The sequence below is a fragment of the Pseudoliparis swirei genome, chromosome 11, assembly GCF_029220125.1.
Source record: "Pseudoliparis swirei isolate HS2019 ecotype Mariana Trench chromosome 11, NWPU_hadal_v1, whole genome shotgun sequence".
NCBI lineage: Eukaryota > Metazoa > Chordata > Actinopteri > Perciformes > Liparidae > Pseudoliparis > Pseudoliparis swirei.
Genome location: NC_079398.1, coordinates 2,596,277 through 2,609,698, shown reverse-complemented (window position 1 = coordinate 2,609,698; position 13,422 = coordinate 2,596,277). Strand labels below are relative to the sequence as shown.

At 42.8% G+C, this 13,422-nt stretch overlaps 1 protein-coding gene across 1 annotated transcript in view; it reads left to right on the top strand.

Moving 5' to 3' along the window:
* Positions 1 to 2,656: 2,656 nt before the first annotated feature.
* Positions 2,657 to 13,422, top strand: part of prima1 (proline rich membrane anchor 1) — a 12,624-nt gene continuing 1,858 nt past the window's right edge. Inside the window, exons 1-4 of the mRNA XM_056427277.1 lie at positions 2,657 to 3,189; positions 4,149 to 4,290; positions 6,886 to 7,018; positions 13,402 to 13,422. The exon at positions 13,402 to 13,422 is cut by the window's right edge and continues 1,858 nt beyond it. Coding sequence (XP_056283252.1) covers positions 2,908 to 3,189; positions 4,149 to 4,290; positions 6,886 to 7,018; positions 13,402 to 13,422 — 578 coding nt within the window. The 5' untranslated portion in view covers positions 2,657 to 2,907. The remainder of the gene's footprint in view (positions 3,190 to 4,148; positions 4,291 to 6,885; positions 7,019 to 13,401) is intronic.

Sequence of the window (13,422 nt, the reverse complement as noted above, 5' to 3'; positions counted from 1 at the left end):
GGTCTCCAATGATGCACTTGTGATTTCTCTTTTACTTTTGTAAATACATATTTGAAAAGTGAGAAAACTATATCTGCAGATACACAATAAGTACCGATGAATTTACAATAAATAGAAAACTTGAGAATAACAAGTCCAGCAATGCAAAATGTACAACTTCTGACAAAAGTGCCATTGTTGTCCTTTTCACTGCTTATTGTATCCACTTGTTCCCATGAGCTGTTAATTTATTTACCAAGCGCCAAAATAGCATGTGTTACCATATTCCCCCACTAGATGGCAAACTACCTCCACGATGATACAGCCAAGCTGGGCTGAGACAATAAAGGATAAACACACAGTTAAAATAGATGCAGTGGAGTTAATTTTCTCTGAACATTATTATCCCTTAAATGACAAAGGGTATTCAACTCTATTTGTGTCTGATGCAAGTAATATGGCTGTGCTCTGTTTGTCTGGCAGAGATGCTGATTAAGTACCGCAGCAAGAACAATAACACTGGAAGACCACAGTAATTTTATTAAGAGGTTTCCTTATCTGAGTTTAAAAGGGCAGTGATGTATGTTGGAGCAGATTGCTGCTAGTTGGAAGGAGTTGAGGCTGCAGGAAGGAACCAGGAGGATGTAGTGCTTTCCTCTTGTCAGATAATCAATACTGGGACAGACTAGGATGGACGAGCTGAGCTGAACCAGGCACAAATATACGCCAAATCCAGGCTTGCTATATACTTCAAAAAACTCAGGAAAATACCTACATTGTCTGCACAAATGCAGTTCAGCAGCAGATGTGGATTTTCCACTCTAAAAGTCATCTCCATGCTCGTGTACCATTAGCTCACATTACTGTCAGTGAAGAGCTTCTTGATGGGCAAGAGATGTGATGAATGTTCAGCTGACCAAAAGGCTGTGAGGCTAGCGGCTGAATGCATTGATCTCAATCCAAAATTGTTTGAATAGTTGGCTTAGATAATGTTTGTGTTATTTGGAATAAGCAGACTCTGACACGTTGGCTGTCACTTCTGTTATTTAAAACACAAGCAATGCTTTCCAACAGGAGTAATGTGGGTGAAGCAAATGGTTGTGGATTCATGAAACACGAGTAAGCAATTTGAATGGTACACAGCAAGCAGCATAGGTGTACTGAGCAGAGACACCTGCAAACAATGCCTGATAGCAGGACCCTGGATGTTTAACAGTTTACGGGACAAAGATCTCTGGAGTGAATCCTGAAGAAAAGTGTTTAAACGAACCATTCTTTTCAAAATTGATCAAAGTCTAAATGTCTAAATGTCATTTCCTTAATCCTAATGTAATATCTACACTTGTCTTGGTTTGTCCAATTAACAGTCCAACCCCCAAAGATATTCAAATGATTTAAGACATATTATCAGCAAATCTCCCATTTGAACAATTATTTAAAAAATGGGTAGCCTACTGATTAATTTTCTGTAATCTCCTAACCAACGATTGCTCTAGAATTGTGGTCAATAAAGTAACCCATGGTCAACAGTACAGTGACAATTAGTGCACATTTTTAGATAAAAGTGCTAAATAAAATAACGTGTCTTCTAATATTTATTTCAGAAACTATTCTTCTTCATTGTTTTCCTTGTTAATGACACTGAGAAAAGCAGCACGGTTTAACTCCCAGTGTTATCTGTTAAAGCGAATCCAGTAAACTGAGTGTCACGTTGACTCCGGCCCCGCGTCCATGGCTCAGGGGCTGGGGGTCATTTCATAACTGCGCCTCGTGGAGACCACCAACAACATTACGCAACTCGGCTCTACAAAACTACACAGCTACTTTGCACGCGGGCCTGTAGCATCACCATCTTATAAAATATATCAGGATGGTGGGGGGAAAGTTAAAAAAAGCAGCTCGGTTAAAATTTAAAAAAATCTACATCTAATACATAATGTTAAAAGATGTCGTTGCAGTTGCGCTTCAGCAGGAGCAGCCAGGTTACAGCAGAATGGTTGAGCCTACTTTGGGGAACTGGACCACGGAGTGCTCCTCGAGCAGGGCACAGCACATCAAACATGGGCACGGCAGGGTCTTCATCAGTAGGGAGCTGGGCGTCTCTCTCTCTCTCTCTCTCTCTCTCTCTCTCTCTCTCTCTCTCTCTCTCTCTCTCTCTCTCTCTCTCTCCACTTCACTTTAATTCGGTCTAGTACGCGTCATCCTCATACCGCCTCGCCTCCACACATTAAGTGCCGTATACTTTCTGCCTGGACCACTATTAGAAGAAGAAGAAAAACACACAAATATAAATAAACAAGCAAACCAAAACACAAACAATTAAACCGATGACATTAACGACGCCTACGTTACCACCTTCCCTCACACACTCTCTCTGTTAGTGTGTGTGTGTGTGTGTTTTTTTTAAGCGGTTGTTGAGGAGGAGGAGGAGGAGGAGGGGGGGGGGGGGCTTTTGCGAGCGGAGGGTGAATTTGTTTGAGCACACGCTGTCAGGATGAGCTGATGTGAGCGCTGCATCAAGTGCGCGGTGCTGATGCTCCCGTATAAAACAGCCCGCTGTATTTTGGCACAGAGGGGGATGCATCAGTTTAACCCTCCGGACTCGCCCATTCAGCATTCAGCCGAGATAACTTGAAGGGATGTGTGATCCTATATTGTGAGGAATCCTGCCGCACGATATTACTGAGGATCTCTCTCTCTATTCGTTTTTTCTTCTTCTTCTTCAACTTCGATGGCTTGAGTGGCCCATTTGCACTCATGCTTGCAGCCGAGGAGGGATGTAAGCTACGGGCCATCCACCGCCCCTCACATTGCACGGAGTAGCGGCGTGATTCAGGTCGCTATCTGAGTGCCAATAAGAACAACAACTACTTTCGAGATGTGAATGATCGAGATTTGCTACTCATCCCACCGGCTCGCCTGTCCTATATGCTATCGATAACGGGATTTCAAGAGGAACATGATTGTGGCATAAACTATTTCTGGAGACGCTTGTCACAGATCTCGCCGCTGAACCGGACAGGGTGGATGGTTATTTCCCAAACAGTTCAAGCTTATGTATACTGCATTCTTTTGTTGGAATCGCTGCCTAGTATCTTCGAGAACAGCGCAAGAGGAATGCTGGTCCAAGATCTAATGCCACTTACTTTAAGTTGTTGGCCTTTTTTCTTCGGTCATTGCCTTCTCTCACTGTGTTTACTCTCATGCCAGGTAAGGACCGCGTTCACGCGCGCCACTTGTCCATTTACGCATGAGAAGATGTTTCACTAATGTCAGAGGAGTTTGATCTACTGAAAGATAAACACTGTGCAACTGTTTTCAAGTAACTTATCATCATGTTACAATTTATATGTAAAGCATTGTGTTTATGTGTGTGTGTGTGTTTGTGTGTGTGTGTGTGTGTGTAGGTGTGTGTGTGTGTGTGTGTGTGTGTGTGTGTGTGTGTGTGTGTGTGTGTGTGTGTGTGTGTGTGTGTGTGTGTGTGTGTGTTTACACAAGATGTTGGGATCACGAGTCCAGGGTACAGCTGAGTTTAAGAAATACTGACTGGCATGCATATGAGTTTTTAGTAAGGCATGAGAAATATAGCTACACACACACACACACACACACACACACACACACACACACAGCCACTCAGCTCTAGTGGTTACATGAAGTGGCCCACTGTGTTTTTATGAGAACAATATTCAGTTATCCCACCAGGATCCCTGCAGCAGGCATATGTTAGTGATGAGTATGCTAACCTCTGCCCCGTGCTGCTGCCTACAGATAGTGGTGAGCTGACGTTCACACGCACCAGTGTTGCCAGGGTTCACATGTCATGTGATCTGCTTGAGTTTCCAAGTCCACCCACGCACACTCCTCGGGGCAGCCTGCTGCCCACTCTGTTGGTGGGTGGTTTCTTACAGGGAGCGGGCTGCAGCCATGGACGTGATACTATTCTGCATGTGCTACATCCACAGCAGCCCCGGTGACAACAACACTGGAGCTGTGATTACCAAAAGAATACTGAAAGGATTTCCACAGGGCCGCCAACTAAGAGGCTGCTGAGTGTTCAAGCGTCTCCATTTGTGCCGCACAGTGTTGCCCTGATGGCCACTATGAGTAATGCACTGAAGGACAGTCATTTCAATGTCTCTCTCTCTCTCTCTCTCCTTTACCACAAGGGAGAACTCCAGAGGTCATGCTCACAGACTGTGGCGGAGAAAGTTAGTGAACAGTGCCAGCTGGCATGCCACTGTAGAAGATACCCTCCCCTCCCTCCTCCACCGCCTCCACCGCCTCCCCCACGGCTACTGGGCACCACAGGTAAGACTCCCAGTTCACACTGCCAGTTTCCTCACCTGTCTCGCTACAAGTCTGTCCGTCTGACTCTCTCAGCTTGCTCTCGCTTCACGGTTGGATTTCATTCCTCGCCAGACGCAGGTGTCAAGCAACTGGCTAGTCTGAAGAAGAGTGTTTTGACATGGAGTGTTTCTTTTTATGCTCAAAAGAAAATGTACTTTCATCGCCTGAGATTACTGCGTGAGCGGCCGTGCATGGGCACTGTTTTTTTAAAGTGTGCGTCTGTGCGTGTGATAGAGCCAGCAGGATGTTGACAGCTGAACACAGGACTAATTTATGCCGGGTCTGACCTTGGGGAGTACCCAGCTGCTTGTGAAATCCATGCCTGCTGGGCTGCCAAGCTCAATGGTTCAGTGGTAGGGTTTCCCCCGGAGGACCCTGATTAAAACATAGATGAGTTCATTAAATTAGCTTTAATTTGAGAGAGATAAGATGCTAATGAACCAGCCCAGTAGTTTTAGCTTTGTTTTGAAGTTGAGCTGGTGGCAATTAGGCTGTGTGTGTGTCAGTGTTTTTTGTGTGTGTTAGTGCTGGTCCACAACAAGCATGTCTATCTGTGTGGATCTGCTTTCCGTTGCAGCGGTTCTTCCTCCGACACTCCCTCTGAGATGGTAAATCCATCGACAGATTGGGAAACATATTTCCCCAGCCTGCTCACTGAAAGTTGATATGATTTGTATGTCGTCTCATGCACCTTAATGAACAGCGCACTGAAATATGGGACAGGCGTTTCTGACGATGAAGCCGCTCTGAGCTATTACTGTGACTCTTTAGAATCACTCACCCTCAGCCTTTAATATTATGAGTGGGAAGGGGCACTAAATCATCACAGTCTCAACAGGCAGCAGTGTTAAGATTTTAATCAATCACGTCCAATGATTTCTTTTTGTCTGGTCAATTTAAATGGACTTTATTATTACCCCCCTAACACACTGTGTGAGCTACCTATCAAGAGTTATTCTGTAAATGTTTGGCACTGCGTGAATGCTGTCAGGACCATCTGACTGTAAACTATGGTGGGGGTTTAAATGCCCAATTACAGCCAACGCATGAGTAGAGCTCTGAACTCATCCATAAACAGGAGTGTGTCACGATAAACATGATAAGCAGGCCAATTTGTATTCCTTTTCAACTTTACACAGAAATGTTCGCAGAGGGTGGAGACACTATGAATAATTCATTTCAAGGAATTTTATTTCTTCAGTTCTCAATTTAATCCATACAGGCGCATAATTATCTTCATATTCCGTCAGTAGCCCAATTTGCAAAAACGATTTGAGCTGAAATGTTGTTTTATACTAGTCTATTAAATGCAATGAATATGCATAGATAACATGGAACACTGGGACAATGACTGAGACCTGATCTATTTGCTAAAAGTAAACAAAAAGGGGGAAAATTGCCACTGTTAATTAAGTCTTTATGCACGAAAAATGGTTTCCGAAGTCTTTCAAAGGAGTGTGCTTCATCACAATGAAGTAGATCCTTACCACTGACTGAATTATATCTTATAGCCGATTACAAAACTCAGGATGAAAATGAAAGTTTAGCTGAGAGGAGCTTTTAAATTTATAGTGACTTATGACGTGGTCTGCTGTACCGGGGAGAGCCGTGTCTTGTTATTTGCTCCGTAGAAACGTGCTGTGTTGGGAAATAGTCCACAGCATTACTAAGGAGTATTTGTTGCTATGGTGTAAATCCTTCCTCTCATTCATAACAGAATAACTGTAAATGCAGGAGCTCTGAGTTTGTTATGATTTATACAGCTTAGGGTATTTTCTCCGGCACACAAAACTGGAACAAACTGGAATTCATAGATAGATAGATGGAGATAGATACTGTAGATAGATATATAGATAGATAGATAGATAGTTAGTTAGATAGTTAGATAGATAGTTAGATAGGTAGATAGATAGGTAGATAGATAGTTAGATTGATAGTTAGTTAGATAGTTAGATAGATAGATAGTTAGTTAGATAGTTAGATAGATAGATAGGTAGATAGTTAGTTAGATAGTTAGATATATAGTTAGTTAGATAGATAGATAGTTAGTTAGATAGTTAGATAGATAGATATGTAGGTAGATAGTTAGTTAGTTAGTTAGTTAGTTCTGTTTTATAGACACAGAGTTGCTGATGCACACAATGTTATATAACATTCCTGGTGATCTAATGTGGAAAGAGCAGGGGGTTCCTGCAACAGTGATTGGTGTGGATAAGAGTTCTGGTGTGAGGAAGGCTGAAAGGACCTTAAATGATTCATTGTGTTGGGTTGGATATCTTTGAACGTTGAACCTAAGACCTACAGAAGGAGGACACGGCTAATTTCCCAACTCACAACATGGAAGAAAATAACTTTCTCGCTGATGTTTCATCATGTCGTATGATACAATCACTAAAGAACTAATAACTCAAGTTAGTTCTGTGTCCAAAGATGAGCGCTGAGATCAAAGCTAAAAAATAAATCTGATTAATTTAGTTAAATACGTTCTTCTCATTCTCTACTTCTGTATCCAAATCTCTTTCCTCCTGTCCCCTCTTCTTCTCTTTTCCCCCTAAGTGGCAGAGCCCATGGTGCCCTTGCTGAGGCCCTGGTGGACGGAGATGGACATTGTAGTGCTTGGAACGGTGGGCTGTGCCTCAGTTGTCTTCCTGCTGTCAGCCATCATCATCTGCTACAAGGCCATCAAGAGGTTGGATGTCACTTTCCTCTTTTTTGTACTTGTAGTATTCCAGTTAGATCTTATTTGCACGTATCTGAAATATTGTGAAGTATAACAAATTGAAATAGGAGCTGCCACAGACAGGCGGCTCCACATGTGATGTGTAATTTGACCCGTGGGAGGTTGTACTATCCCTCCTGCCTTTGTGTGTGAAGCAACGATGCCCATGTCGTCACCCTGCTGTGTCACACTGAGATCAGAGGTTTTATAATGAGATTAGGTTATTGGGGTCACCGAGAAACACCCTATGATTAATTTAAGTGCGTGATGAACCCAACTACGCACTGCCGTGTTGATTTTAATTTGCAGAAGTGTTTAAAGCTTCCTAAAACGGCAGCTGGATTCATGAAAGTGAAAGCAAGAGGCGAGCAGAGGAATCCCAAGAGGCCCCCATTGCAGCGGGAACTGTTTCCCCATTTGGCTTATTAGAGAAAAGGCCGCGTGAGGTTTTAGCCCGCAGCACAAGCCAGACCCAATTCTCTGTGTGACATTCAGGCAGCGCGGTGTCACACATGCACTCTGACGTCCGTGTTAATGTTCGTAGACGTTTAACCAACAAAGCAGCACACGAGCACAGAGAGGCGTGCAGAGGAGACGACTTGTGTGCACCCATCCATGTACTCACAATGTCTTTACACACGCAGATACATCATCTTGGCGTATTTAAACACTCTATAAACTATGGCATAAACATTGGCTCTCACACACCCACACTCAAAAAACCGATTCAAGCCCTTCTTAGAGGTGACACATTTAAATATTGTTTGATACATTTAAATAAATCAATTACAAAACGAAGATATTTATATTGAATGGGTGTAACACAAAATGTATGAATACTTTCATTTATTAGATTTATTTAGGTTAGATGGTGTGCATATCAACTCAAAATAAATGTGTTTCATTGAGGACTACCCTTTGCGCATGCGCCAGCTGAAAATCAGTTGTTTACATGAGGTGAAGACAGTTTCAGGGCTGTATGGTGGTGTAGTGGCTAGCACTGTCGCCTCAAAGCCAGAGGTCCGTGGGTTCAATTCCCAGTCAGGGCGTTTCTTCTGTGTAGAGTTTGCATATTTAGTTTATATTTTGAGTTGGACAAACACAAATTCATTTAATTTAATGAATATCGTAATTTTATTTGAGATGTATTTGATACAAATGAGTTGGACTAACTTAATTACATTTTATTGCACTGATGTGCTAAATTTGAGTTGGAGTTGCATATAATTATTGGATGGAAAACCTGCCAACAATTTAATTGAGTTCATCCAATGAGTCATTTCTTTGAGTGTGGTTGGCTCAGGAATTCATTATGGCAATTCTCCTTCTTGTAGCCAAGGGGCATCTCTTTTAATGCAGCAGTAGTAAGAAAGTGTTGTTGCAATATGGGCTCTAGCCTCAAACCCGAGTCATTATTTATGAATTAATTTGCGCAGTCATTCAGTCGCAAAGCCACATCTTTTATACATGCAACCGGGTCGTGTCCTGAAGCTCCGTGGGCTCTAGACTGCAGACGTTGTGCCACGCCGAGCTGCCCTCCTCTCTGAATGAAATACACAGGTCCAGCCAGCCTGGCCTCATGAGACATTCATCAGTCACAAGCCAATAATAGGATAGCCGTCCAGGGGAAAATGTGATTCCTTTTTGCATTTATCACAGCTGCGCTATTCATCCATCGCTCCTGAGTAGAGGGTTGAGGAAACAACACAGCGAAAATGACAGAAACAGAAATGTTGTCAACGAAAGCAAGCAAAGTTAGTAATTGAGCGTCTTATTCAATAACAGCGTGAGACAGGGTTTGTCAGTGAAAATAACACAGCCAGTTATATATAGCGCTTCCAGCCCCTCAGTGCTCCGGGCTTTCCCAATGAAAATCAGTTGGCTGAGGGCCAAGGCCTGAGCACCACAGACAGCAGAGGAGCTAGCTCTGCGGGTCCCAGCCCTCCTGGCTTTTTGTTATTTTTTATAATCTTTGTCTGCCAGTCATGTGTCAGAATCAAAGGGGCTGGAAAGAAGAAGAAAAACACTTCCATACAATTCTATTCAGAGTACACAGCACCAGGGAGGCTGGTGTGTGCAAGCAGAGAGAAGAGGATTCAGACACATGCTGCGTTTCAGGGTTGCTGTGCCATACGAAGCAAAAGACATGAAGCTGCAGTCCAGGCTGTCAGCATCCAAGAAGCCAAAACAAACAAAACTCCAACCAACTGACTAATGAAGCTAGATGCTTTCCCCAATCACTTACCGCTCTGGGAGGCTTGTCCAAAGAGAGATAATACATCACAGCTGCTCCTGTACAAGGACATTAAAGTATATCCAAATTGCTCAATAATGTACAATAATAAAAGGAAACTACTTGTCAGGCAAATTGGTTTAAAAACCCCAATAGTTACTAATACATAATTAATCTCTGTTTTATTTTCAAAATGACAACACCATCAAAACCAGTGATAGCTTTTTACAGTCTGTTTTTTAATGTGTTTTCTTTGAAGCATAGCATGTGACTCTAATTTCCAGATGGCTGGAGTAATTGTAAACAGCTCAACACATGTCCCATTTTCACCATGATCCATTCCCCAAACTTCAAACCGGAATGTGCGCTGTGATTGCACAGCTTTGATATGAAATATTAATCTAACCTGTGAAATGGTGTGTTGCCACCTGCCGTGTGTCAACAGCAGGGCATCTATTATTGAAGGCCTGAGTAGAGGTCGGTTTGAGTCCCCGTTGCTCTGCCCTGTGTGGTGGCCCCGAGCGGCACGGTCAGTCTGAGCAGAGATTACGTCCTGGGAGAAATAAACTGGGCCGAAGTGCCTTCCAGCAGGCTGTGTCAGACCGCCTTTTTACAACAGGTGATTTACTGATCCGTCAAAAATATCCCAAATAAAGATAATTAGTTCGCTGCAAGATCGTTGCATAACGATAAATGAATTCCCAGGCTGTCTGTAGCGCCTGCTGTCTGTCTCTCGGTCTATCCCATCTCCCCGAGCTGCAGCTGAAACAGACAATCCTCTCCCCCGCGGCACGATGTGTTTCCACCCTGGGGCTGGACAGTTTCTATTCTGAGGCTTTCCCTGGGTCCCACAAGGGACAAAGACAGCAGAATCTGTCCGACATGACCGGCGTGGATCCCTGGTGTCCTGAGACGTATGGCCCCTCCCAGCTGACGGGGTCCCACAGGAAGTCTCAGTCGTTGTCTCACATTTTGTGTTCAAGAGCCACAAGCTTGTATCCCCAAAACAACCGCAACAACGAGACTAAATACAGCGTACGATGTTCACCAAAGATCTGCTGTCAGTGTTCAACAGTTATTCATAATCAGCTTATAAATATCTTTAAAAGAATATCATAATCAATCGGAGACTTTAGAATAATAACAAAAAGCTCAATGTTCAAAGTTAAGCATTAGATAGAAGTTTGAGGAAGAGGTTTTCATTTTTTAGAGAACTTGTATTCTTTTTGAGAACTTAATGACAAGAGTCTACAGACATGCTAGCAGCGCTGCGAGGCCTCACTTAAACACGCAAGTAATAAACCAACGTTAATGCATTTCATCCTGAGGAGAACATGAAGGTCTGTCACGACGGGATTAGTGTGGACCCAAATGCACGACTCAGGAGACAGATAATTCAAATAAAGATTCTTTACTGAAAGCGTCCTCAAGATCGGAACAGACAGAATAATCAAACTATGGAACGCTCGAGGGCTCGGTCGGAAAAACACGAGGCAATCTGGCAGAGGACAAGTGGAAGTGAGGGAGCTAAATAGTGAGGGACTAATGAGGGGATGGGCTGCAGGTGAGAAGGGCGTGAGGACCAGGTGAAGGGAATGAGGGACTAACGAGGTGATCAGAGGCAGGTGAGGGGAGTTGGACTGACGAGATGGGAAGCAGGATCTGGAATGACAGGATAATTAGTGACAGGATGAAAACAACTAGGCCTACTACAAAAAGGAAGGCGTGGAGCTAAACTGTTACAAGGTCTACCCCAAATTTCTTTGGCAATACATCCAATTGTGTTTCATTTGGAATAACACATTTAAAACAAATAATGGCACAGGAGATCAGTCAGTAGGAGTCCTCCTCTGGGGAGCATGAATGTGTGCAAAGTTTCATCTGTTGTTGTTAAATATTTCAGTCGGGACCAAAGCTGTCGACTGACAGACGGATGAAAAATGTCATCCTTAGAGTCACGCCGCTCCCATAACTAACGTGACAGAGGAGGCATGTTGAGAGTGTTTATTATGTAGACCCCATTGTGATGTCTTTTTTAGTCGAAAGCTGAAGTCTCGGAGAGTGACTATTTGACAGATGAAAATATCTTGAACCCAGGAGGTGGAGAGGTGGAGGTGGTTCACGGCGCTGAAATGACAGCTGAAAGACAGCCGAGACAGGAACAGTTTTTAAACCTGACAGCAACGAGACGGTTGAATAACAGGTGTGGCAGAATCAGATTGGCGAATGTTTAAGAGAGCAAGGAGAAAAGAAAGTAGATAAATTGAGTTGACAGCTGAGGAAATGAGCAAATTGAGCATAGGCCTATGCATGAAGAATACACATTTACTAGACTATCAATCTATTATAACCGTGAGGAAATGTAACCAAAACACATTTTACAAAACAGAAATTGAAAGACTTTAGCTGTCCTATTTTATTTGTCAGTCTCAGTGTGAGACGGTTTGTAAATAAACACGAGGACAAGACCTCTAATGCGATCCAAAGTGTGAAGCACAATAAATGCTCCAATTATGAAGCTCACGATGCTTGGTGCATTTTTACTGAGGGCTTGTCTGTCGAAGGTATTGACTCAACTCAGAGGTAAAGTTTTGAGTCCATGGATAGAATACCAGAAATAATATAACTTAATATCCTACTACACGCTGTCTTAAAGCAAGTCTATGTATTTATTTCTGAACTTTCACCACAAGTGGCGATCGTATTATAAAGGCATAATGTCCGAGTCCTTAGTCTTTACCAAGTGGTAAACTAATTTCAGTTATATATTTTGTAATATTTTTTTTAACTTTGGTTTATTTGATAGGGGACAGTATACACTAATAAAAACATTTATGTAAGTGGGCCAGAGTTATCCAAGAGGCTACTTTTCATCTGTCAAAACAAACCCAAAAACAGAGATAAAATGACATATACAAGGTTTATACAATATTGACGCTTTACAATGGGTGCAATAAAGAATGAATAGAGCGAGAATATAAATATACGCAGTATCATCATTCAGAGACTCTTAGACATTGTCAAGTACTAACTAGACATGCAACACACAGGCTCACAAATTCAACATATGTCTACAGTCAGTGGACATAAGCAGCCATAAACTCCTGGTCATATCGGACCAGGAAGGGTTGAAGCAGCAAAAACCTGTGAGTGTATTGAGTTGAGCGGCAATTCATTTGATTGTTTTCTGTTTATTTAGGTTTTCATTTGAGATAAAGATTGTTTTTTTAAGTAACACAGTTTCTTTTTTTTTTTAAAGAAGAAAAAAAAGGTTATCTTTATATCTCTAAATGTTTTGAACTTAACAAACCTAGTTTTTCTTGCAGGGTTGTTATATTAGATTGCATGAAGTCGAATATGAGCTCGTTTCACCCTGTAAGGATTCCCCCCGGCTGCACGATGCCCGACAAGGGGAAACGACTGGACTGGGAATGACTGTTTGTCAAAGCTGGACTGGCCAGCCAGGGCTTTCAGAGGAGAGGAGAGGAGAGGAGAGGAGACGCTGAGCTAAGATGTCGCTCAAGGGTCCTCTGCGGCAATGAAGGCATAGTACAGTGTAGAGAGGAACAATGACTGTACTAACTGTATTCAGATCTGTCTCTGAGTTACATAAGCCCAACAGGAGAGAGCAGCTGAGGGGGTCGGTGCAGAAGCCACAGTACACTGGACAAATATAATAACCACAAAGGCACCGAGGAGTGCATGAAAAGGGCTGCATTGAATGACACTGCTCTTCACGGGCCAGGAGCAGCAAGGGGATCGTGGGTTTCTGCTTTATTTTGCACCAGAAGGTCCTCATAGAAAGGACAGAGTACCACAGCAGTGTTGAGAGGAGGTTATGTATTGATGGTCTTCCAACGATTTTTTGACAGCCACACGCAGAGGAAGGATTGTGTTTGCCATATCCCCTGTGTTGCCGTGTATCTTTTCCCCGTCTCCTTGCAAAAGTGACCTTTGTACATTGAACTTATTAGAAAGGATCACTGAGACCAGCGTGTCCATCCAGAGCAGCCCAAGAAATCGAATCAGCCTAAAGGTTAATGTAATAGTGATGAGTTTAATGAGGACAAATGTAACTATCTTGACAAGAAATTCACTGTTTATAAATGTTTATTCGCAGGAAACCACTACGAAAAGAAGA